Source organism: Heteronotia binoei, chromosome 2, assembly GCF_032191835.1.
Source record: "Heteronotia binoei isolate CCM8104 ecotype False Entrance Well chromosome 2, APGP_CSIRO_Hbin_v1, whole genome shotgun sequence".
Lineage (NCBI taxonomy): Eukaryota > Metazoa > Chordata > Lepidosauria > Squamata > Gekkonidae > Heteronotia > Heteronotia binoei.
The window spans coordinates 1,199,495-1,222,682 of NC_083224.1; the positions used below are offsets into that span (position 1 = coordinate 1,199,495).

At 51.4% G+C, this 23,188-nt stretch overlaps 1 protein-coding gene across 1 annotated transcript; it reads left to right on the plus strand.

Annotated features, from left to right (window-relative positions):
• Positions 1–3,861: 3,861 nt before the first annotated feature.
• Positions 3,862–22,597, plus strand: NEURL2 (neuralized E3 ubiquitin protein ligase 2). Its single transcript, XM_060233166.1, has 2 exons — positions 3,862–4,567; positions 22,463–22,597. Exons 1-2 carry the CDS (start codon positions 3,877–3,879, stop codon positions 22,576–22,578), a joined length of 807 nt encoding a protein of 268 aa, XP_060089149.1. The 5' UTR covers positions 3,862–3,876; the 3' UTR covers positions 22,579–22,597.
• Positions 22,598–23,188: the final 591 nt, after the last annotated feature.

The following is a 23,188-nucleotide window of genomic DNA, read 5'->3' on the forward strand; positions in this document are numbered from 1 at the left end:
AGAAGAGCCCACCACCTCCCAAGGAGGAAGCCTGTTAGAATCACAGAGGAGTTGGAAGGGACCTCCAGCGTCATCTAGTCCAACCCCCGGCCCAATGCAGGAAACTCACAAACACCTCCCCCTAAATTCACGGGATCTTCATTGCTGTCAGATGGCCATCTACCCTCTTTTGAAAAACCTCCAAGGAAGGAGAGCCCACCACCTCCCAAGGAGGAAGCCTGTTAGAATCACAGAGGAGTTGGAAGGGACCTCCAGCGTCATCTAGTCCAACCCCCGGCCCAATGCAGGAAACTCACAAACACCTCCCCCTAAATTCACGGGATCTTCATTGCTGTCAGATGGCCATCTACCCTCTTTTGAAAAACCTCCAAGGAAGGAGAGCCCACCACCTCCCAAGGAGGAAGCCTGTTAGAATCACAGAGGAGTTGGAAGGGACCTCCAGCGTCATCTAGTCCAACCCCCGGCCCAATGCAGGAAACTCACAAACACCTCCCCCTAAATTCACGGGATCTTCATTGCTGTCAGATGGCCATCTACCCTCTTTTGAAAAACCTCCAAGGAAGAAGAGCCCACCACCTCCCAAGGAGGAAGCCTGTTAGAATCACAGAGGAGTTGGAAGGGACCTCCAGCGTCATCTAGTCCAACCCCCGGCCCAATGCAGGAAACTCACAAACCCCTCCCCCTAAATTCACGGGATCTTCATTGCCGTCAGAGGGCCATCTAGCCTCTGCTGAAAAACCTCCAAGGAAGGAGAGCCCACCACCTCCCAAGGAGGAAGCCTGTTAGAATCACAGAGGAGTTGGAAGGGACCTCCAGCGTCATCTAGTCCAACCCCCGGCCCAATGCAGGAAACTCACAAACCCCTCCCCCTAAATTCACGGGATCTTCATTGCCGTCAGAGGGCCATCTAGCCTCTGCTGAAAAACCTCCAAGGAAGGAGAGCCCACCACCTCCCGAGGAGGAAGCCTGTTAGAATCATAAAGGAGTTGGAAGGGTCCTCTAGTCCAACCCCCTGCCCAAAGCAGGAAACTCACAAATGCCTCCCCCTAACTTCAATGCCATAGAACAAAGTAGGAGTCCCGTAGCACCTTTAAGACCAACGGAGTTTTATTCAGAATGTTAATTTTAATGCCAGTAGCTCACAAAGTAAAAATTTTGCTTAGTTTAGAGAGCGTATTGGTCCCTTGGGATTGGAAGCACTGCTCACAAGGCATGATGGGGCTGGTCTTGCTGCCTTATAAGTTCCTACATGGGGAAGGAAGCAGCCCTCTGCCTAGGTCAGGCTAAAGAACCAGCCCCTTGGACCCAGCCCTTCCCCGCTGCTTCCAGCTGCAGAAACGAGGCAGGACAAAGAAAGGACCTCTGTCTTCACACTGCGCCTGGTGGCGGAACCCATTTCAAATTCAGGAATATCTTTAAGATTCTGGGCAGAAGCTCTGGTGTGCAATGCTGGATTAAACCCTGTGATGGCCCCGCGGCAGTTAAAACCTTGGGCGGGAGGGGCTCACAAATGATCTCAGAGTCGGAGCCCCCGCCTTGCTGCCTGCAGCCCCCACTGGAGCCTGAAAGCCCCTTCTCAAAAGCCCCTTTGACCAAGCTGCAGGGGAGAGGCAGAGAGAGGCAAACTTGGCAAGGATGCCAGCAGCCGTTGCACCAGGCAAGCGGGGCAAAGAGCGACTCAGTTGCTGGCTGCGTGTGCGGGCTGGGAGGGCTGCAAGCAGGAAAAACACAGGGTGGGGGCTAGCCTGGGGCCCCAAAGGCGTGGGGGCCCATAGACCAGTGCCTACTTTGCCTAATTGTGTGCAGTAGGCACTTTTGTGAAAACACTGGAAAGCCGATGCCCAGATTTAAACTTTGCTGGTCTTTAAAGAGCCGCTGGACTCAAACTTCCTTCTACTGCTTCAGACCACTGTTCCCTCTGAGCTGAGCTAGCTCACAGGTTTTTAGCCTCCAGCTCACAGATTTTCATCTTAGCTCAGGAAGGATGACCCCAGAGCACAATAATTTCTGCAGTAATAGCTCACAACTTTAATGCCAGGAGCTCACAAAGTAGAATTTTTGCTCACGAGACTCTGCGATTTAGAAGGAACATTGCTTCAGACCGCCGGACCGAATGTATCTTGGTGGAACTCATGAACACATGATGAAGCTGCCTGTTAGTGAATCAGGCCGCTGGGCCCTCAAGGTCAGTACTGTCTGCTCAGACTGGCAGCCGCAGCACCTGCTCCTCTGAACATGCTGGGGACTGAACCTGGGACCTCCTGCATGCCAAGCGGAGGCTCTCCCACAGAGTCAAAACTCACTGCCACGCGATATACTTCTGGCTGCTGGCTTGGAATGCTTTAAAAGGGGAGCCGGCGAATTCGAGGAAGAGGAGAAGTCCAGCATCAGCTGAGGGCTAATTGAAACCTCCATATTCAGGGGCAGTGCATCTGAATACCAGCCAGAGCACCATGAGAGACCCTAAGGCTGTGTTATTGTTGCTGCTCTTCGTTGTTTGTAGCAAAACCTTGCTATTCAGAAGGGACACTTCATGCTGTAGAATGGAGCTCCTTTTGGGAACATCTGAAGAGGCCTGCAGGATCAGGCATGGCCCACGTGGTCTCGTAGCCTGTTCCCTAAAGTGGCAAAGCACAAGAAGGATGACAAGCAGTGTATGAAAGCAGTAGCCGTTTCCCCTTTCTCCCCCCACCCCATACACAGCCAATTGCTCTGGCTTTGGTGGGGGGGGGCTTACTTAGGGACTTGTGTGGTTGTCAGCACCCCAAAACTGTGAGGTGTCTACACCTCTCCCCCCCCTCCCCACACACACACGAGAACTCAGTCCATGGCCCTCATGAATCTGCTATCCACAATGCTATCTTCAAGAGAGGGTCCTCTATTGTCACTATTTAGGTCCTGATATAAATGCCTGATTGTCCTTTGGTCACTCAGGGTATTCACTGCAGGACTGGGGTGGAAAGAGCTTGCTGGTGAGAACCAGGGAGGAAAGTCGGTAACAGTTGTTGGAGAGGAATGCCAAAACCAACCAATCAAAGCACACAAGAGAGTCTTAATCTGCTGGTTGGAAGACACTAACAGAGGTCGGCAGATGAACCTCAAAGCCTTAGAATCATAGAGTTGGAAGGGACCTCCAGGGTCATCTAGTCCAACCCCCTGCACAATGCAGGAAACTCGCAAATACCTCCCCCTAAATTCACAGGATCCTCATTGCTGTCAGATGGCCATCCAGCCTCTGCTGAAAAACCTCCAAGGAAGGAGAACCCAGTTAAAGCATAGAATGCTAGAGTTGGAAGGGACCTCCAAGGTCATCTAGCCCAACTCCCTGCACAATGCAGGAAACTCACAAACCCCTCCCCCTACATTCACAGGACCCTCATTGCTGTCAGAGGGCCATCCAGCCTCTGCTTAAAAACCTCCAAGGAAGGAGAGCCTACCACCTCCCGAGGAGGAAGCCTGTTCCCCTGAAGAGTCACTCTGATGGTCAGGAAGTTCTCCCTAATGTTGAGCCAGAAACTGTTGATTTAATTTCACCCTTTTGTTTCTGGTCCTACCTTCTGGGGCCACAGAAAACAAGACCATACTTCAGTAGTGTTCGGTAGTCTTCCACAGTGTTCTCGTGCTGCATATTTCAAGCCGTGATGAGCGCTGACACGCAGGGTATGAAGATCTGACTCAGCTCAAAGATCTGGGCAGGAGGCAAGGCGGGGCCCATCTCCAGCAGGGCCCGTGGGAGCCACAGGGCACTAGGACCTGGCCAATTCCAGCTGGCCTCCCTCCCCTTTTGGAGACCACAGGCGTCCCTGGCCAGCAGTGTCAACAGCTGCCTCTGCTCACAGCCAGCTTAAAAATAGCCTCTGGGAGAGAGGCCCTGAGATGGCGGCGACCGTCTACTCCCCGGCCAGCAGGTTCCACCGTGTCCACGGGGCCAACGTCCGCCTGGACCCCTCCCACACCCAGGCCACCCGCGTGGAGAGCTTCGCCAACGGCCTGTGCTTCAGCCAGGAGCCCCTGGCCCCGGGGCAGATCTTCCTGCTGGAGATAGAGGAGAAGGAGCTGGGCTGGTGCGGCCACCTGCGGGTGGGGCTGATGGCCTGCGACCCCTCCAGCCTGGAGGCGGTGCCCGAGTACTCCCTGCCCGACCTGGTGAACAGGGGTGACAGCTGGGTCTTTGCCATCACCCGCAACCACAACCGCGTCACGCCGGACACCGCTGGCCAGGAGGCCCCGTGCAGGGCGAGGAGCTTCTTCTCCGACCCCTATCTGCTCATCGAGCAGGTCCGGATCCCCAGGGACAAGCTGGTGGGGCGCAGCAGGCCCGGCCAATACAGCCACATCCTGGACGACTTGTACAAGAGCAACGCGCTCCCTGCCACGGCCAGGAGGAGCCGCATCGGGGTGCTCTACACCCTCCAGCCCGACGGGACGGCCGACATGCACATGGTCATCAACGGGGAGGACATGGGGCCCAGCGCCAGGGGCCTCCCCGCTTCCCGCCCCCTCTACGCCGTGGTCGACGTCTTTGCTTCCACCAAGAGCGTCCGACTCATCCAGGTGGAATACGGCTGTAGGTATTGTGGGGCTCTGTCCTAGTTCCATGCCCGGGTGGGAAGGAAGAGCATTCTGGCAGCTCAGCTCCCAAGGAGGGTCTGAAAACGAGGAGGAGGAGAGGGGCACGGGCTTCCTTTGCACCCAGAGGGATTCCCGGGCAGTCCTCAGCAGGGATTTCAGGTAGACGGTGAGGGGCAAGCTGTTGGTCTGCCACAGATACTGGAGAATGTCTCCAGGCAGAGAAAGCAACCGGGAACATGACAGGAGCGCTCTGCTCTGGCACGGCAAAAGGGAATGTAGACAGAGAGATGCTTGTGTGTGCCAGCCCAGGTAGGAAGGAGGTGGAATGACCACAGGAATAGAGGGCTTTAAAGGGGGATTAGATACATACATGGAGGAGAGGTCTATCAGTGGCTACTGGCTGTGGTAGCTGAGCAGAACCTCCACATCCAGAGGTACTAACCCTCTGAATCCCAGAGCTGGGAGACAACATTGGGGGAAGGCCTCGGCCTCTCTGCCCTGTTGTTGACCCTCCAGAGGAACTGGTTGGCCCCTGTGAGAGACTGGAGGCTGGACTAGATGGACCCTCACTGGTCTTATCCAGCAGGGCCCTTCTGATGTTCTTCTCAGGGGAAGGCCTCGGCCTCTCTGCCCTATTGTTGGCCCTCTAGAGGAACTGGCTGGCCACTGTGTGAAGCAGGAGGCTGGACGAGATGGACCCTCCCTGGTCTGATGCAGCAGGGGTCTTCTGATGTTCTTATGAAGGCCTCAGCCTCTCTGCCCTGTTGTTGCCCCTCCAGAGGAACTGGCTGGCCACTGTGAGAGACAAGAGGCTGGACTAGATGGACCCTCCCTGGTCTGATGCAGCAGGGGTCTTCTGATGTTCTTATGAAGGCCTCAGCCTCTCTGCCCTGTTGTTGGCCCTCCAGAGGAAATGGTTGGCCACTGTGAGAGACTGGAGGCTGGACTAGATGGAGCCTCCCTGGTCTGATCCAGCAGGGCTCTTCTGATGTTCTTCTCAGGGGAAGGCCTCGGCCTCTCTGCCCTGTTGTTGGCCCTTCAGAGGAACTGGCTGGCCCCTGTGTGAGAGAGGAGGCTGGACTAGATGGACCCTCCCTGGTCTGGTCCAGCAGGGCTCTTCTGATGTTCTTCTCAGGGGAAGGCCTCGACCTCTCTGCCCTGTTGTTGGCCTTCCAGAGGATCTGGTTGGCCCCTGTGAGAGACAGGAGGCTGGACTAGATGGACCCTCCCTGGTCTGACCCAGCAGTGCTCTTCTGATGTTCTCATGAAGGCCTCAGCCTCTCTGCCCTGTTGCTGTTCCTCCAGAGGAGCTGGCTGGCCACTGTGTGAGACAGAATGGTGGACTAGATGGACCCTCCCTGGTCTGGTCCAGCAGGGCTCTTCTGATGTTCTTCTCAGGGGAAGGCCTCGGCCTCTCTGCCCTGTAGCTGGCCCTCCAGAGGAACTGTCTGGCCACTGTGAGAGACAGGAGGCTGGACTAGATGGACCCTCGCCAGTCTGATCCAGCAAGGCTCTTCTGATGTTCTTCTCAGGGGAAGGCCTCAGCCTCTCTGTCCTGTTGTTGGCTCTCCAGAGGAACTGGCTGGCCACTGTGTGAGACAGGAGGCTGGACTAGATGGACCCTCCCTGGTCTGATCCAGCAGGGCTCTTCTGATGTTCTTCTCAGGGGAAGGCCTTGGCCTCTCTGCCCTGTTGTTGGCCCTCCCCTCCAGAGGAACTGGCTAGCCACTGTGTGAGACAAGATGCTGGACTAGATGGACCCTCACTGGTCTGAGCTTGCAGGGCTCTTCTGATGTTCCTATGAAGGCCTTGGCTTCTCTGCCCTGTTGTTGGCCCTCCAGAGAAACTGGTTGGCCACTGTGTGAGACAGGAGGCTGGACTAGATGGACCCTCCCTGGTCTGACCCAGCAGGGCTCTTCTGATGTTCTTCTCAGGGGAAGGCCTCGGCCTCTCTGCCTTGTTGTTGGCCCTCCAGAGGAACTGGTTGGCCACTGTGTGAGACAGGAGGCTGCACTAGATGGACCCTCACTGGTCTGATCCAGCAGGGCTCTTTTGATGTTCTTATGAAGACCTCGGCCTCTCTGCCCTGTTGCTGTTCCTCCAGAGGAACTGGCTGGCCACTGTGTGAGACAGGATGCTGGACTAGATGGACCCTCCCTGGTCTGGTCCAGCAGGGCTCTTCTGATGTTCTTCTCAGGGGAAGGCCTCGGCCTCTCTGCCCTGTTGTTGGCCCTCCAGAGGAACTGGTTGGCCCCTGTGAGAGACTGGAGGCTGGACTAGATGGAGCCTCCCTGGTCTGATCCAGCAGGGCTCTTCTGATGTTCTTATGAAGACCTCGGCCTCTCTGCCCTGTTGTTGGCCCTCCAGAGGAACTGGCTGGCCACTGGGTGAGGCAGGAGGCTGGACTAGATGGAGCCTCCCTGGTCTGATCCAGCAGGGCTTATCTGAGGTTCTTCTCAGGGGAAGGCCTCGGCCTCTCTGCCTTGTGCAATTGAGCAAGCCTTGCAAAGCAAGCTGTTATGCAGAAGGAAGCAAGACAGAGGGAGAAGGAAGCAGATGACAGTCAGTTACTCAGGGTCCTGATAGGAGCCCTCCGAGGGCCTGATTTGGCCCCCGGGCCACATGTTTGACACCCCTTCTCTACACACTTTGCAGCCACATTCAGTGCATGAGTCAAACCCACAAAACGCCCTGTGTGAACAGTGACAAACTGCAGCGTTGCCAGGATCTGCGGGCACAGAATTCTTTTGAGGCATGAAGCCGCTCTTGCTTTTGAATCCATTTGCAATGCAAATACAAAACTTTATATATAGACTCCTGATGCTTGCTCCTTTACATACACATATCTCACTTCCCATTTTTTTCTTTATTAAAATGTTGATCTCTTGCCTTCCAACTCAAGGCAGTTCATGGTTCTAAAATAAAACCCTGCACACCCCCGTCCCAGGAAGACACCTGCAGCTCAAATTCCATTAAAAGCCGCAGCAAATAAAACTGGAGATGCCGGGGATTGAACCTGGGAGCTTTGCATGCCGAGCAGAGGCTCTGCCACTGAGCCATGGCCCCTCCTCCTTCCCTGGAAGCTGACTCTGCAAGGCGGGGCCAATACTGAAAAGGACCAGACATGCAAACAACAAGTTGGCACAACACGGGAGACTGGGTGTGGGTCTCAGGCTGGGAGGGATTTAAAGCTCACAACTAGCAAGAGACACGTCTAACTGGAGAAGAAACTGGCAGCTGGTGTAGTTGCTAAAATAAGCAAGATGTGGGCCTGTTGTTTAGCCCCTGACAACAGCTGAGCTGCTGTAGGCAGAATCAGTGACAGTTTCTGGATCTTGAAAGCACAGATTCCCGTGTGGCCAGGCTGGCTGAGCAAGGCCAGCTCCAAGCTTGAAAATACCTGGAGGCTTTTTTGGGGGGAGGGGGTGGAGCCTGGGAAGGGGAGGAGCCATGATGCCAGAGAGTCCACTTTCTCTAGGGAAACCATCTTCTCCAGGGAAACAGATCTCTGTCACTTGGCGGTCAGCGGCAATCCCAGGAGATCTCCAGCCACTACCTGGAGGCTGGCAACCGCATAAACGGACCCTCTTGACCATGGTGCCAGCAGGCTTTCCTAGCAGCAAGGCTGGCTCCCGGAATATTCCCAGGCCCTCTGCCTGCTCTGCAAAATCCGGCTCTGTTCCTTCCAGGATGAGCGGATCCAAACCCTAGGCACATCTGCCTTCCTGGCGGGCATCCCCTGCGTCTCAGGTGGCTTTTGCTTCTGCTTGTTCTGCCTGAGCCACCCAGCTGTAGCCTGAAAGTAGCAGATCACAGCGGAGACAGACACTGCTGTAGGCTTAGATGTGCAGAGCTGGGTGTTCCCCACATGCTTTCTCCAACCCAGGAGACTCTTTCCTACAAATACCTGCCTTTTAAGTGCCACAAGAAGAATCCTTGAAGCTGTCTATGCTTGCAGCTGCTTGGGGATTCCCACCTTGGATGAAAAAATGTCCCACCAGGTGGTGGCAGCTGCAAGCATAGACAGCTTCAAGAGGGAATTGGATCAACATCTGGAGCAGAGGTCCATCAGTGGCACAGAGTGTTGGACTGGATGGGCCATTGGCCTGATCCAACATAGCTTCTCTTATGTGACACAGAGTGTTGGACTGGAGGGGCCATTGGCCTGATCCAGCAGGGCTTCTCTTATGTTCTTCTGTGACACAGAGTGTTGGACTGGAGGGGCCACTGGCCTGATCCAACAGGGCTTCTCTTATGGTCTTATGTGACACAGAGTGTTGCACTGGATGGGCCATTGGTCTGATCCAACCTGTGAGGTGGGTGGGGCTGAGAGGGCTCTCACAGCAGCTGCCCTTTCAAGGACAAGAGTCTCAGAGTGGTTTACAATCTCCTTTCCCTTCCTCCCCCACAACAGACACCCTGTGAGGTGGGTGGCGCTGAGAGAGCTCTCCCAGAAGCTGTCCTTTCAAGGACAGCGTCTCACAGCGGCCTACAATCTCCTTTCCCTTCCTCCCCTGCAACATACACCTTGTGAGGTGGGTGGGACTGAGAGGGCTCTCCCAGAAGCTGCCCTTTCAAGGACAACCTCTGCCAAAGCTATGGCTGACCCAAGGCCATGCCAGCAGTTGCAAGTGGAGGAATGGGGAATTGAACCTGCTTCTCCCAGATAGTAGAGCTCTGGCTGACCCAAGGCCGTTCCAGCAGCTGCAAGTGTAGGAGTGGGGAATCAAACCCGGTTCTCCCAGATAGTAGAGCTCTGGCTGACCCAAGGCCATTCCAGCAGCTGCAAGTGGAGGAGTGGGGAATCAAACCCAGATCTCCCACATAAGAGTCCACACACTTAACCGCTACACCAAACTGGCAGAGGTGAAACGCCACGGCCCCTGTGCAGCGGAACCCAAACGAATCCAGTCAACCACCTTTAAGACCAACAAAGTTTTATTCAAGGTATGAGCTTTCGTGTGTCAGCAAACTTCTTCACCATCTCAGTTAGTGGTTACTCTCAGCATTCTACAATTAAGGATACATCTGCCCAGCAGTCTCCAATTTTGACATAATTATTTCCTTCACTTTAGTTTCCTCCGCCTCCAGACTTAAACACCCCCAAACAAACGGTAACCATATAAACTAAGCTTGTTATTCCTGTTTGGTTCCTGAATCAGGTAAACATTGTAATTAAGTGGCGTGTTAATTTTATTGCTCACCCTCTGCCTAAACGTGCGGACTGGGAAATTCCACGTCGTCGTATCTGAGGAAGTGGGCCTGCACATGAAAGCTCCTCCGCAGAATAACCCTTTGTTGTGCTTCGGGGTGCCTGACGGGACTCCAGACTTTGTTCCGCTGCTTCAGACCAACACGGCGGCTCACCCGAACCGAATGAATCCTGGCGTTGTTTAGAACGAGCAGCACCAGAAGAGCTCAGTGAGACAAACTCCCTTGCTAGGGTTGCCAACTCTGGCCTGGGGGATTCCTGGAGATTTGACGGTGGAGCCTGGGAAAGACGGGGCTTGGGCAGGAAGGGACCACTGCAAAGATGTGATGGCGCAAAGTCCATCCTCTGAAGCGGCTGCTTTCTGCAGGGGAGCTGGCCTCTGTTGTCTGGAGATCTGCTGTAATTCTGGGAGTTCTCCAGCCCCCATCTAGAGGTTGGGAACCCGATCTCTGCAAGAAGGGGGGCCTTATGGTAACTGCCTGACAGAGCATTCGGCCTTGAGAAAGGAACAGGGGTCCACCAAAGTAAACAAAGCCAAACCCACGAGGAAACTGCCTGACAATTTTCAGTTCCTCTCTTGTATTCAGGCCTCCGAGGTGACAGCTGGGGAAAGGACGGAGAGCACCAAGCCGGTTCATGCTCAGTTTATTCTCCGTAAACTAGTCCATAACATACAGCTGTTTGTTGGACTCCTCAGGCTGGACCCAACAGAAATGTTCAGTAATACAGAATACATGAACACACTTCAGGATCAAAAGGTTCACACAACAAAAGGATAGGGATAGTGCATTCTAAAAGTTAGCTAAGATATCAGTAAGCCTACTGTAAGAATTAGACTTGGTCAGCTTCAGGAAGCCTTTTTATAAGAAGGGCATAGAAACTTTATAGATCCCAGGAGGCAGCCCTGTTCCTCTGAAGCAACAGAATAGAACAAAGCAGCAGATAAGTTCACCTTTAAGACCAACTAAGTTTTATTCAGAATGTACGCTTAAGAGCATACAAAAGAAGACATTGGATTTATATTCCGCCCTCCACTCAAGAGTCTCAGAGCGGCTCACAATCTCCTTTATCTCCCTCCCCCACAACAGACACCCTGTGAGGTGGGTGGGGCTGAGAGGATTCTCCCAGCAGCTGCCCTTTCAAGGACAACCTCTGCCAGAGCTCTGGCTGACCCAAGGCCATTCCAGCAACTGCAAGTGGAGGAGTGGGGAATCAAACCCGGTTCTCCCAGATAAGAGAGCTCTGGCTGACCCAAGGCCATTCCAGCAACTGCAAGTGGAGGAGTGGGGAATCAAACCCGGTTCTCCCAGATAAGAGAGCTCTGGCTGACCCAAGGCCATTCCAGCAGCTGCAAGTGGAGGAGTGGGGAATGAAACCCGGTTCTCCCAGATAAGAGAGCTCTGGCTGACCCAAGGCCATTCCAGCAGCTGCAAGTGGAGGAGTGGGGAATGAAACCCAGTTCTCCCAGATAAGAGAGCTCTGGCTGACCCAAGGCCATTCCAGCAACTGCAAGTGGAGGAGTGGGGAATCAAACCCATTTCTCCCAGATAAGAGAGCTCTGGCTGACCCAAGGCCATTCTAGCAGCTGCAAGTGGAGGAGTGGGGAATCAAACCCGGTTCTCCCAGATAAGAGAGCTCTGGCTGACCCAAGGCCATTCCAGCAACTGCAAGTGGAGGAGTGGGGAATCAAACCCGTTTCTCCCAGATAAGAGAGCTCTGGCTGACCCAAGGCCATTCTAGCAGCTGCAAGTGGAGGAGTGGGGAATCAAACCCGGTTCTCCCAGATAAGAGAGCTCTGGCTGACCCAAGGCCATTCTAGCAGCTGCAAGTGGAGGAGTGGGGAATCAAACCCGTTTCTCCCAGATAAGAGAGCTCTGGCTGACCCAAGGCCATTCCAGCAGCTGCAAGTGGAGGAGTGGGGAATGAAACCCAGTTCTCCCAGATAAGAGAGCTCTGGCTGATCCAAGGCCATTCTAGCAGCTGCAAGTGGAGGAGTGGGGAATCAAACCCGGTTTTCCCAGATAAGAGAGCTCTGGCTGACCCAAGGCCATGCTAGCAGGTGCAAGTGGAGGAGTGGGGAATCAAACCTGGTTCTCCCAGATAAGAGTCCACACACTTAACCACTACACCAAACTGTCTCTCTTACATTCTGAATAAAACTTAGTTAGTCTTAAAGATGCACTTGTCTACTGCTTTGTTCTATAGAAACTTTATGTTATGGTTGGTTTTAAAATAAATGGGGTTGCCACACAATGTTCCTTCTAAGCTGCAGAGTCTTGTGAGCAAAAATTCTGCTTTGTGAGCTCCTGGCATTAAAGTTGTGAGCTCCTGCATACATTCGTGTGCTCTGGGATCATCCTTCCTGAGCTAAAACAAAAATGTGTGAGCTGGAGTCTAAAAAATGTGTGAGCTAGCTCATGCTAACCCAGCTTAGAGGGAACATAAATGGATTGTTTTGATGCGCAGCCTGTATTCTGGACAAAAGGCGGCCACTGCTAGGTCACAATACGGAGAAACGGAGTGGTTTCCAGTTGGCAAAGACGTCAGACAAGGATCCATTTTATCTCCCCATCTCTTCAATCTGTATGCAGATCGTAAGGAAAAGCAGGATTAGATGTAGATGAAGGCGGAGTGGAAACTGCTTGAGATATGCAGCTGACACCAGACAGCTGCCTGAAGACAGTGAAGACTTGAAAGGACTTCTCTGGAGGAAGCTTGAAGCACAAAGTAGCACAGCAGGATTACAACTGAGCATCAAAGAAGACAAAAGGAAGGACTACTTGGGAATTGCACAACTTCAGGATTCCAGTCCCTGTAGCATCTCAGCAAATAACCAGAGTTTCCACGTATAAACTTCCAAGAGTTAATGAGTAGAAATGGCAGGCAGAAATCTGTTCTGAACTATGGACCCTTTTCCCTCCCGGGCTGAATAGGGATATAGGATTCTTATCTCGCTATAGATGCTAACTTTCTACCCCCAAGCATTCTGCTGTAATCCAGGTGATTACAATACCCATTGTGCCTTTGTGCCTTTTGCAAGCGTTCTTGGCAACACCCCTCCCACCTTTCTGACAGCCCCCACTGGGACAAAAGGACTCAGGGACCTCGATTTCCATCTTGTGTCTGCTGAAAGGGAGTGCTGACTCGTTATACCTTGGAAAATCTCAGACCAAGCCATTGACTCCCCCCACCCCCCGCAGTTGAATTCAATTTATTTCTTATGGTCTACAACCAGCAGTTCATTAGACACACCACTCATAATTTTAAAAGTGGTCCATCAGTGAAATGCGATATAAAAACAAATTAAAATAGACAGTTACAAGTGAGATGAGTAATTTTAAGAAACGAAAGTATTACATGAAATATCCTTACAAACTTTACAGGCAGCAGCAAAAAACCTTGCGCAAGAAGCTGGAGTCCACATGTTAATGCCCAGGATAACTTTCTTTAAAAGCTCAGAGTCAGTACAGTCTGGAAACTTCCTGATCAGAGGGAGAATAAACTTAGCATGTATTTCCTGGTAAACCCATTGATGGATGATGAAGAGATTTTCTCTTCCTTGACTCCAGCATCAGCCAAAAGGGAAATGGAAACCAAGAAATCAGAAGGAGGCTGAAACTGGGAAGGGCACCCAGGAAGGAGCTATCTTAAGTGCACAGATGCGTCACTGATGACCAAGATGAAAATAATTCATGCTATAGGGGGAGGTGTTTGTGAGTATCCTGCATTGTGCAGGGGGTTGGACTAGATGAGGGGTTTAGATAAAAATATGGAGCACAGGTCCATCAGTGGCTATTAGCCACAGTGTATGTGTGTATATAACATTTTTTGCCACTGTGTGACACAGAGGGTTGGACTTGATGGGCCGTTGGCCTGATCCAACATGGCTTCTCTTATGTTCTTATCTTATGACCCTAGAGGTCCCTTCCAACTGTATGATTCTATGAATCTATAGAGTTCCCCATGACTATATATGGGGGTGAATATTGGACAATGAAGAAAACTGACAGGAAGAAAGTTGATTCATTTGAAATGTGGTGTTGAAAGAGAGTTTTATGGATGCTGTGGACTGACCAAAAAGATAAACCAGTGGGTTCTAGATCAAATCAACCTTGAACTCTCCCATGAAACTACAATGACTGTACTTTGCCCACATTCTGAGAAGAGTCATAGAATCACAGAGTTGGAACGGACCTTCCAAGATCATTTAGTCCAACCCCCTGCATAATACAGGAAACTAACAAATACTTCCCCCTGCCCTCCTTCTCATGATCTGCCTAAGTTTACAGAATCAGCATTGCAGTCAGCTGGCCACCTAGCCTCTGCTTCAAAACCTCCAAAGGAGGAGAGCCCACCATCTCCCGAGGAAGCCTATTCCCTAGAGGAACTGCTATCAGGAAGTTCTTCCTAATGCTGAGCTGAAAACTCTTTTAATTTCAACCCATTGGTTCTTGTTTGACCTGAGGCAACAGCAAAAACTCTGCACCATCCTCTATATAACAAGTCTTCAAGTACTTGAAGATGATCATATCACCTCTCAGTTGTAGTGGTGTAGTGGTTAAGTGTGCAGACTCTTATCTGGGAGAACCGGGTTTGATTCCCCACTCCTCCACTTGCAGCTGCTGGAATGGCCTTGGGTCAGCCAGAGCTCTCTTATCTGGGAGAACCAAGTTTGATTCCCCCCTCCTTCACTTGCACCTGCTGGAATGGCCTTGGGTCAGCCATAGCTCTCTTATCTGGGAGAACCGGGTTTGATTCTCCACTCCTCCACTTGCAGCTGCTGGAATGGCCTTGGGTCAGCCAGAGCTCTCTTATCTGGGAGAACCAGGTTTGATTCCCCACTCCTCCACTTGCAGCTGCTGGAATGGCCTTGGGTCAGCCATAGCTCTCTTATCTGGGAGAACAGGGTTTGATTCCCCACTCCTCCATTTGCAGCTGCTGGAATGGCCTTGGGTCAGCCATAGCTCTCTTATCTGGGAGAACAGGGTTTGATTCCCCACTTCTCCACTTGCAGCTGCTGGAATGGCCTTGGGTCAGCCATAGCTCTCTTATCTGGGAGAACAGGGTTTGATTCCCCACTCCTCCACTTGCAGCTGCTGGAATGGCCTTGGGTCAGCCAGAGCTATCACAGGAATTGTCCTTGAAAGGGCAGCTGTGAGAGCCCTCTCAGCCCCACCTACCTCACAGGGTGCCTGTTGTGGGGGGAGAAGATATAGGAGATTGTAAGCTGCTCTGAGTCTCTGATTCAGAGAGAAGGACAGGGTATAAAGCTGCAGTCTTCTTCTTCCTAAACATATCCAGCTCTTTCAGCCTTTCCTCTTGGCACATGGTCTCCAGGCCCCTCACTATCTTTGTTGCCTTCTCCTGGACATGTTCCAGCCTGTCTAGATCCTTCTTAAATTGTGGTGCCCAAAACTGAACACAAGACTCCAGGTGAAGTCTACCTAGAACAAAGCAATGCCATCACCTCGTTTCATCCTGACACTAGACTTCTGTTGATAACAGCCCAAAATCACATTTGCCTTTTTAGCCGTCGCATCATACTGTTGTCTCATGTTCAGCGTATGGTCCACTCAGACCCCTAGATCCTTTTCGTACATACTACTGCCCAGACAAGTTTTCCCCATCCTATAACTATACATGGGATTTTCCCTACCTAAATGCAGAACTTTACATTTATCCCTGTTAAAATTAATGTTATTGGTTTTAGTCCAGTTTTCCAGCCTGTCATCCTGTATTTTGACTCTGTCTTCTACTGTATTTGCTAACCCTCCTAGCTTGTCATCTGCAAATTTAATAAGCATTCCCTCCATTCTTTCATCCAAATAATTTATAAAGATGTTGACAAAACAAGCCCCAGGACAGATCCTTGAGGCACTCCACTTGTCACTCCTCTCCAAGAGAATGAGGAACCATTCACAACCACTCTTTGGGTGTGATCTGTCAGCCAGTTACAGATCCACCTAACAGTGGAATCCGTTATTACAGACAGAATTAGTGGGCACATAGATGAACAAGCTATTGAGGACAAATCAGCGTGGATTCTGTAAGGGAAGATCTTGTCTCACTAATTTGTTGGAGATCTTTGAGGGGGTGAACAAGCATGAGGACAAAGGAGACCCGATAGATGTTGTTTACCTAGACTTCCAGAAAGCTTTTGATAAAGTTCCTCATCAAAGGCTCCTAAGTAAACTCAGTTGTCATGGGATAAGGGGACAAGTCCTTTTGTGGATTTAAAAAAATGGTTAATTAACAGGCAACAGAGAGCGAAGGGTGGTCAGCAGTGGGGTATTTCAGGGCTCAGTCCTAGGTCTGGCACTTTTTAACTTGTTCGTTAATGTTCATTAACGATTTGGAGTTGAGAACAAGCAGTGACTTGGCTAATTATGAAGATCAGGGCCCATTTTGTAGAAAAATGTAGAGGTCATTTGCAAGCCCCCCCTCTCCCAAGATTTCAACTGCCATGGGGCATTTACAGGGTTTAATCTGGCACTGTTGATGACGTGGAGAAACACCAAGGATGGGAAACGAAGAGGAGCTGTTAATTCTGGGACATGCTGAACTTGTTGGAGAGATGAGGAAAGGAAAGGTCCCCTGTGCAAGCACCAATCATTTCCGACTCTGGAGTGACGTTGCTTTCACAACGTTTTCACGGCAGACTTTTTACGGGGTGGTTTGCCATGGCCTTCCCCAGTCCTCTACGCTTTCCCCCCAGCAAGCTGGGGACTCATTTTACTGACCTCGGAAGGATGGAAGGCTGAGTCAACCTGGAGCCAGCTACCTGAATCCAGCTTCCACCAGAATCGAACTCAGGTCGCGAGCAGAGAGTTCAGACCACAGTACTGCAGTACTGCTGCTTTACCACTCTGAGCCACGGGGCTGCCGGAGAGATGAGACATTCTAGTAAAAAAAAATATATATATATATCCAGGAGGAGTTGGAGAGACAAAATCTATTATCGATCTCCGGGCCAAGGGAGGCAAGACTGAAAACAACTAGAGAAAGAGCCTTCTGCATTGCTGCCCCCCCACTGGTGGAACCAACTGCCGGAGGAGGTCAGAGCCTTGCAGGACCTGGCCCCGTAAGGCTTGCAAGACAGTATTGTCTCAACTAGCCCTTAACTGACTGACGACCACCGCTACAAGATCAGATCCCATTGGATGCTTAAGAACACTGAATGCCATCCTAAACCATATGGAATTAGCACTAAATTGTTTATTTTAATGTTTAATTTAACTGTTTTTATTGTTATTCTATTGTGTTTGTGAGCCACCCTGAGCCTGCTTCGTTGGGGAGGAAGGAAAGGTCCCCTGTGCAAGCACAAGTCGTTTCCGACTCTGGGGTGACGTTGTTTTCATGACGTTTTCACGGCAGACTTTTTTTACGGGGTGGTTTGCCATTGCCTTCCCCAGTCATCTACACTTCCCTCCCCCCCAGCAAGCTGGGGACTTTTACCTCCCTCGGAAGGATGGAAGGCTGAGTCAACCTCGAGCCGGCTACCTGAAAACCCAGCTTCCACCGGGGACTGAACTCAGGTCGTGAGCAGAGAGCTTCGACTGCAGTACTGCAGCTTTAACACTCTGCGCCACGGGGCTCTTCTCGCTGGGGAGAGCGGGATATAAATCAAATAAACTAACTGACACTTGGGGAGGGGGGAGAGGAGGAAGTGCCCTTGAGGTGTGGCTGGAACTGATTCCGAGAGGTTGCTTGAGAGGAAGGCGGGGAGCCAAGAAGAAAACCCTCCGTTTGTCTGAGGCTCAACAGAGAATGAGCTAAGAACAGAGCCACAAGCTCAGGGGATGGAAGGCATCCAGGAGACACCGCAGAGGCAGAGCCTCGCCCAGTCCCACAACTGGCAACGGGATCCCCCTTCAGCCCTTTCGAAATCCCTTCCAGCAGGAGCTCAAACCGGACAGGCCTGCCTCAACGGCAGCCCTGAGAGTGACTCAGGACGGAGGCGGAGGCAGCACGAAAGAAAGAGGCACACTCCTCCCACCTTCATCTCTGCGAGATGGGCTCATGGGGCTCCATTGCGCCTCCAAAACCTGGCGAGCCTGCCTGCGGCACAGAGGCGATAACAGGGCCGCGGAGCCAAGAGCGCACGTCACAAGCAAAGGATGCCCCTCTCGTTCCTTGCTCCCAAGGAGGCCTGCATGCGGAATGCAAGGCAGGTCACAGCAGGGAGAAGAGGCAGGCGGGGAATGTGGAAACAGGCTCTTCCTTGGCACACCCACTCCAGACGCAGGATAGCAAGGAGACCTGGAAGGCCAAGCCAAGAACGTCAGTCCAATTCAAAAGGAAGAGACCCAGAAGAGGCCTCTGAGGAGCTGGCTGCTTTGTAGCCACCAGAGGCTTCCGTGGGAGGAGCAGCCTGTGTGGTCCCACCATGGCACAGCCCTTCTCCTGCCCACACTCACAGCACATTCCAACTCTGGCCTGGAGCCAAGCAGGGAAAAGAAACACTCCCACCCTTTATTGGAATCCAGCAACACCTCAGAAACCAACACAATTTGGGGGGTTTCGAGAGTCAAAATGCCTTCCGTCAGATACCAGATCTTTGACTCCCAAAAGCTCTTCCCCTTCCCCAAATCTGGTTGGCCTCTCAGGGGCTCCTGGACTTGAATCTGCAGACGGACAGGGCTCCCCGGTGAAGCATTCTCCCCTGCGGGCAAGAGCAGCCCCTCGAGATGCAAGTCCTGCCCAAGAGTGGGCAGTGGAGTCTAGAACCAAGGTCTAATTCTGTCATTCCCAGTTCCTCGTTTTGCAAAGTCTCTTCAGCTTTCCAGAAACTAATCTGCAGAACAAGAACAGCAACAAAAAGGGAAGCACCTCCGTCCAGAGAAAAGGGAGGGAGGTTTGTCTCTGCAGAAAATCTTGCACATTCCCTTGCAAGTCAGGTCCACGACGGGCTCCGAAAACCTCCCCCAAGACCAGATAAATCCTCACCAAACAGAATCGAGTAGAACAAAGTAGGAGTCAAGGGGCACCTTTAAGACCAACAAAGTTTTATTCAGAATGTAAGCTTTTGTGTGCTCTAAGCGCACTTCATCAGACGAGGAATCAGGTACGGTGAGCAACGCTACATATAGCTGGTAGGCAGGGGTTTAGAATGCAAAATGGTACAAGTTTAAGATCCAATGACAGAATAGCAAAACAAACTGAGCAAACCTCAATAGTAATAAATGGAGCAAACCTTTGATCCGGGTACCATGAATACCCGAAAGCAATAAAACAGTAATATGTCAGAATGTGAGAATGTCTGTAAATCACTCTATTGTGAACTATTTTGAAGAAGTGTGCATGCACACGGAAGCTGACGTTCTGAATAAAACTAAGTTGGTCTTAAAGGTGCAATTGACTCCTGTTTTGTTCCACTCTATTGTTATAAGCCTGGGCCAAAAAAGAGAGCATTTCTTTGTTCTACTGCTTCATAAGGGCATAAGAGAAGCCATGATGGATCAGGTCAATGGCTCATCCAGTCCAACACTCTGTGTCACACAGTGGCCAAAATATATATATGTGTATATATACACAAACACACAACACTGTGGCTAATAGCCACTGATGGACCTCTGCTCCATATTTTTTATCTAACCCCCTCTTGAAGGTGGCCATGCTTGTAGCCGCTACCACCTCCTGTGGCAGTGAATTCCACATGTTAATCACCCTTTGGGTGAAGAAGTACTTCCTTTTATCTGTTCTAACCTGACTGCTCAGCAATTTCATTGAATGGCCACGAGTTCTCGTATTGTGAGGAAGGGAGAAAAGGATTTCTTTCTCTACTTTCTCCATCCCATGCATAATCTTGTAAACCTCTATCATGTCACCCCGCAGCTGATGTTTCTCCAAGCCAAAGAGCCCCAAGCGTTTTAACCTTTCTTCATAGGGAAAGTGTTCCAAACCTTTAATCATTCTAGTTGCCCTTTTCTGGACTTTTTCCAATGCTATAATATCCTTTTTGAGGAGCGGTGACCAGAATTGCACACAGTACTCCAAATGAGACCACACCATCGATTTATACAGGGGCATTATGATACTGGCTGATTTGTTTTCAATTCCCTTCCTAATAATTCCCAGCATGGTGCTGGCCTTTTTTTATTGCAATCACACACTGTCTTGACATTTTCAGTGAGTTATCTACCACGACCCCAAGATCTCTCTCTTGGTCAGTCTCCACCAGTTCACACCCCATCAACTTGTATTTGTAGCTGGGATTCTTGGCCCCAATGTGCATTACTTTGCACTTGGCCACATTGAACCTCATCTGCCACGTTGACGCCCACTCACCGAGCCTCAACAGATCCCTTTGGAGTGCCTCACAATCCTCTCTGGTTCTCACCACCCTGAACAATTTAGTGTCATCTGCAAACTTGGCCACTTCACTGCTCACTCCTGACTTACATCCCAACTGATAGGTGTGTGTGTGTCTGTAAGGGGCAGCTGGAAGCTCTGTCCATAAGCATGCCACCCTCTCCTCTTGAGGGCATCACACGGCTGTCAGATAACACTGTTCTAAGGTTACACTGGGCAGCTATCTCGGTTCTCCTTTTATTTTTTTGCAGCCCATACCCCAACTTTGTAGCCTGTAACTTTTTTTAAATTAAATTTTATTGTAAACAATTCAGCATACGTTCTGTTTACAAAGGCCACACAAAAATCAATACAACAGCCCAAATTTAAAACTAAAACTGCTAAATACCAGCATTGTACAAAACATAACAAAAAAGAACGACAGACAAGAAAACACAAACAATGACCAGACTCAAACTTTACCAATATCTAATCCTACTTTTAAAAATATCATTTTTCTATATAGAGGGCTAATCGAGACTATATATTTTTTTCAGCTGTGTATGTTAAAAAGGGTAACCAAACTGCAACAAATTTTGATTCATATGATTCTGGTTCATTATCTAATTTAGGGGGAGGGGTTTGTGAGTTTCCTGCCTTGTGCAGGGGGTTGGACTAGATGGCCCTGGAGGTCCCTTCCAACTCCTCTGTGATTCTAACAGGCTTCCTCCTCGGGAGGTGGTGGGCTCTCCTTCCTTGGAGGTTTTCAAACAGAGGCTAGATGGCCATCTGACAGCAATGAGGATCCTGTGAATTTAGGGGGAGGGGTTTGTGAGTTCCCTGCATTGTGCAGGGGGTTGGACTAGATGGCCCTGGAGGTCCCTTCCAACTCTTTGATTCTAACAGGCTTCCTCCTTGGGAGGTGGTGGGCTCTCCTTCCTTGGAGGTTTTTAAGCAGAGGCTACATGGCCATCTGACAGCAATGAGGATCCTGTGAATTTAAGGGGAGGTGTTTGTGAGTTTCCTGCATTGTGCAGGGGGTTGGACTAGATGGCCCTGGAGGTCCCTTCCAACTCTTCTATGATTCTAACAGGCTTCCTCCTCGGGAGGTGGTGGGCTCTCCTTCCTTGGAGGTTTTTCAACAGAGGCTGGATGGCCATCTGACAGCAATGAAGATCCTGTGGATTTAGGGGAGGTGTTGTGAGTTTCCTGCATTGTGCAGGGGGTTGGACTAGATGACCCTGGAGGTCCCTTCCAACTCTTCTATGATTCTAACAGGCTTCCTCCTCGGGAGGTGGTGGGCTCTCCTTCCTTGGAGGTTTTTCAGCAGAGGCTAGATGGCCATCTGACAGCAATGAAGATCCTGTGGATTTAGGGGAGGTGTTGTGAGTTTCCTGCATTGTGCAGGGGGTTGGACTAGATGACCCTGGAGGTCCCTTCCAACTCTTCTATGATTCTAACAGGCTTCCTCCTCGGGAGGTGGTGGGCTCTCCTTCCTTGGAGGTTTTCAAACAGAGGCTAGATGGCCATCTGACAGCAATGAAGATCCTGTGGATTTAGGGGGAGGTGTTTGTGAGTTTCCTGCCTTGTGCAGGGGGTTGGACTAGATGACCCTGGAGGTCCCTTCCAACTCTTCTTTGATTCTAACAGGCTTCCTCCTTGGGAGGTGGTGGGCTCTCCTTCCTTGGAGGTTTTCAAACAGGCTAGATGGCCATCTGACAGCAATGAAGATCCTGTGGATTTAGGGGGAGTTGTTTGTGAGTTTCCTGCATTGTGCAGGGGGTTGGACTAGATGGCCCTGGAGGTCCCTTCCAACTCTGTGATCAATCAGTTTGCTCTGGGGCTGTCCTTCCTGAGCGAAGACAAAAATATGTGAGTCAGAGGCTAGAAAACTGTGAGCTGGCTCACACTAGCTCAGCTTAGAGGGAACACTGCTTGTGGCAAGACCACTGAGAAGGGACACTCTGACAAGAGGCCAAACTGGCCAAAGAGATTGCGGGGGGGGGGGGGGGAACGACCCTCATTACTGACAGACAAGACATCCATTGTTCTCTCGCAGGACTCTGAGCAAGCAGAGACAAGGGAGCCACCCCCCTTCAGTGAATTTCTCAGGGGGGATCTGAAAACAGAAAATGGCTGTGTGGGGGGGGGGGGAGGGGGGAAGGAGACAGAACAAACCGGGACACGCTCCTTCATTAAGCCGTGCTGCCAGGCTGACTGGGCACTGCTTCCACCTGCAGTTTCTGGCGCGGAGGCATTGCTGCTGCAGTTCTGAATGCTCTTGGGAGTCTGCGGCTTGCTCAGGGGTTCCGGTAGGCGCTTTCTTCACAGGCCTACGCCTGAGGACATCCCTGCAAACTTCAGCAGCCCTCCTGTCTTCCTTTCCAGTTCCTTCGCTGCAGACCCTCTGCCGGCTGATCATCCAGAAACACATCGTGCACCGGCTGGCCATTGATGGGCTCGACCTCCCGCCGCTGCTGAAGAACTTCTGCAAATACGAATGAGATCGCCCAGGCCCATGTGTGTGTGTGTGTGCGCACTGCGTGCTTCATTCACCCGTGGGGTTTGTGGGGCTGGACGGATTGACACGGGGCTCAAGAAGGAGGAAGCCCTGCGCCATCAACAGAATACCCAGCTCTTGGGTCTTGCATCCGATGGGAGGAAGAGGACAGTGACCTGTGGCGGGTGATGCCAGGTGGAGGGTGGGAGAAGTCCAGTCCTGATGGGTTCTCTCTGCAAGTTTGGAACGGGTCTGTATGCGTGGATGGTGTGACCAAAGCAGCACAGGAGTGGTAGGGATGGATACACCCCAAAGGATTGCAGTTTGGAAGCGGGGCAGGAGCACGAGGTACGCTGGGCTTTTACTACCAAGAAGAAGACTGCAGATTTATACCCCGCCCTTCACTCTGAATCAGACTCAGAGCGGCTTACAATCTCCTATATTTCCTTCCCCCACAATAGACACCCTGTGAGGTGGGTGGGTCTGAGAGGGCTCTCCCAGCAGCTGCCCTTTCAAGGACAACCTCTGCCAGAGCTCTGGCTGACCCACAGCTATTCCAGCAGGTGCAAGTGGAGAAGTGGGGAATCAAACCCGGTTCTCCAGATAAGAGTCCT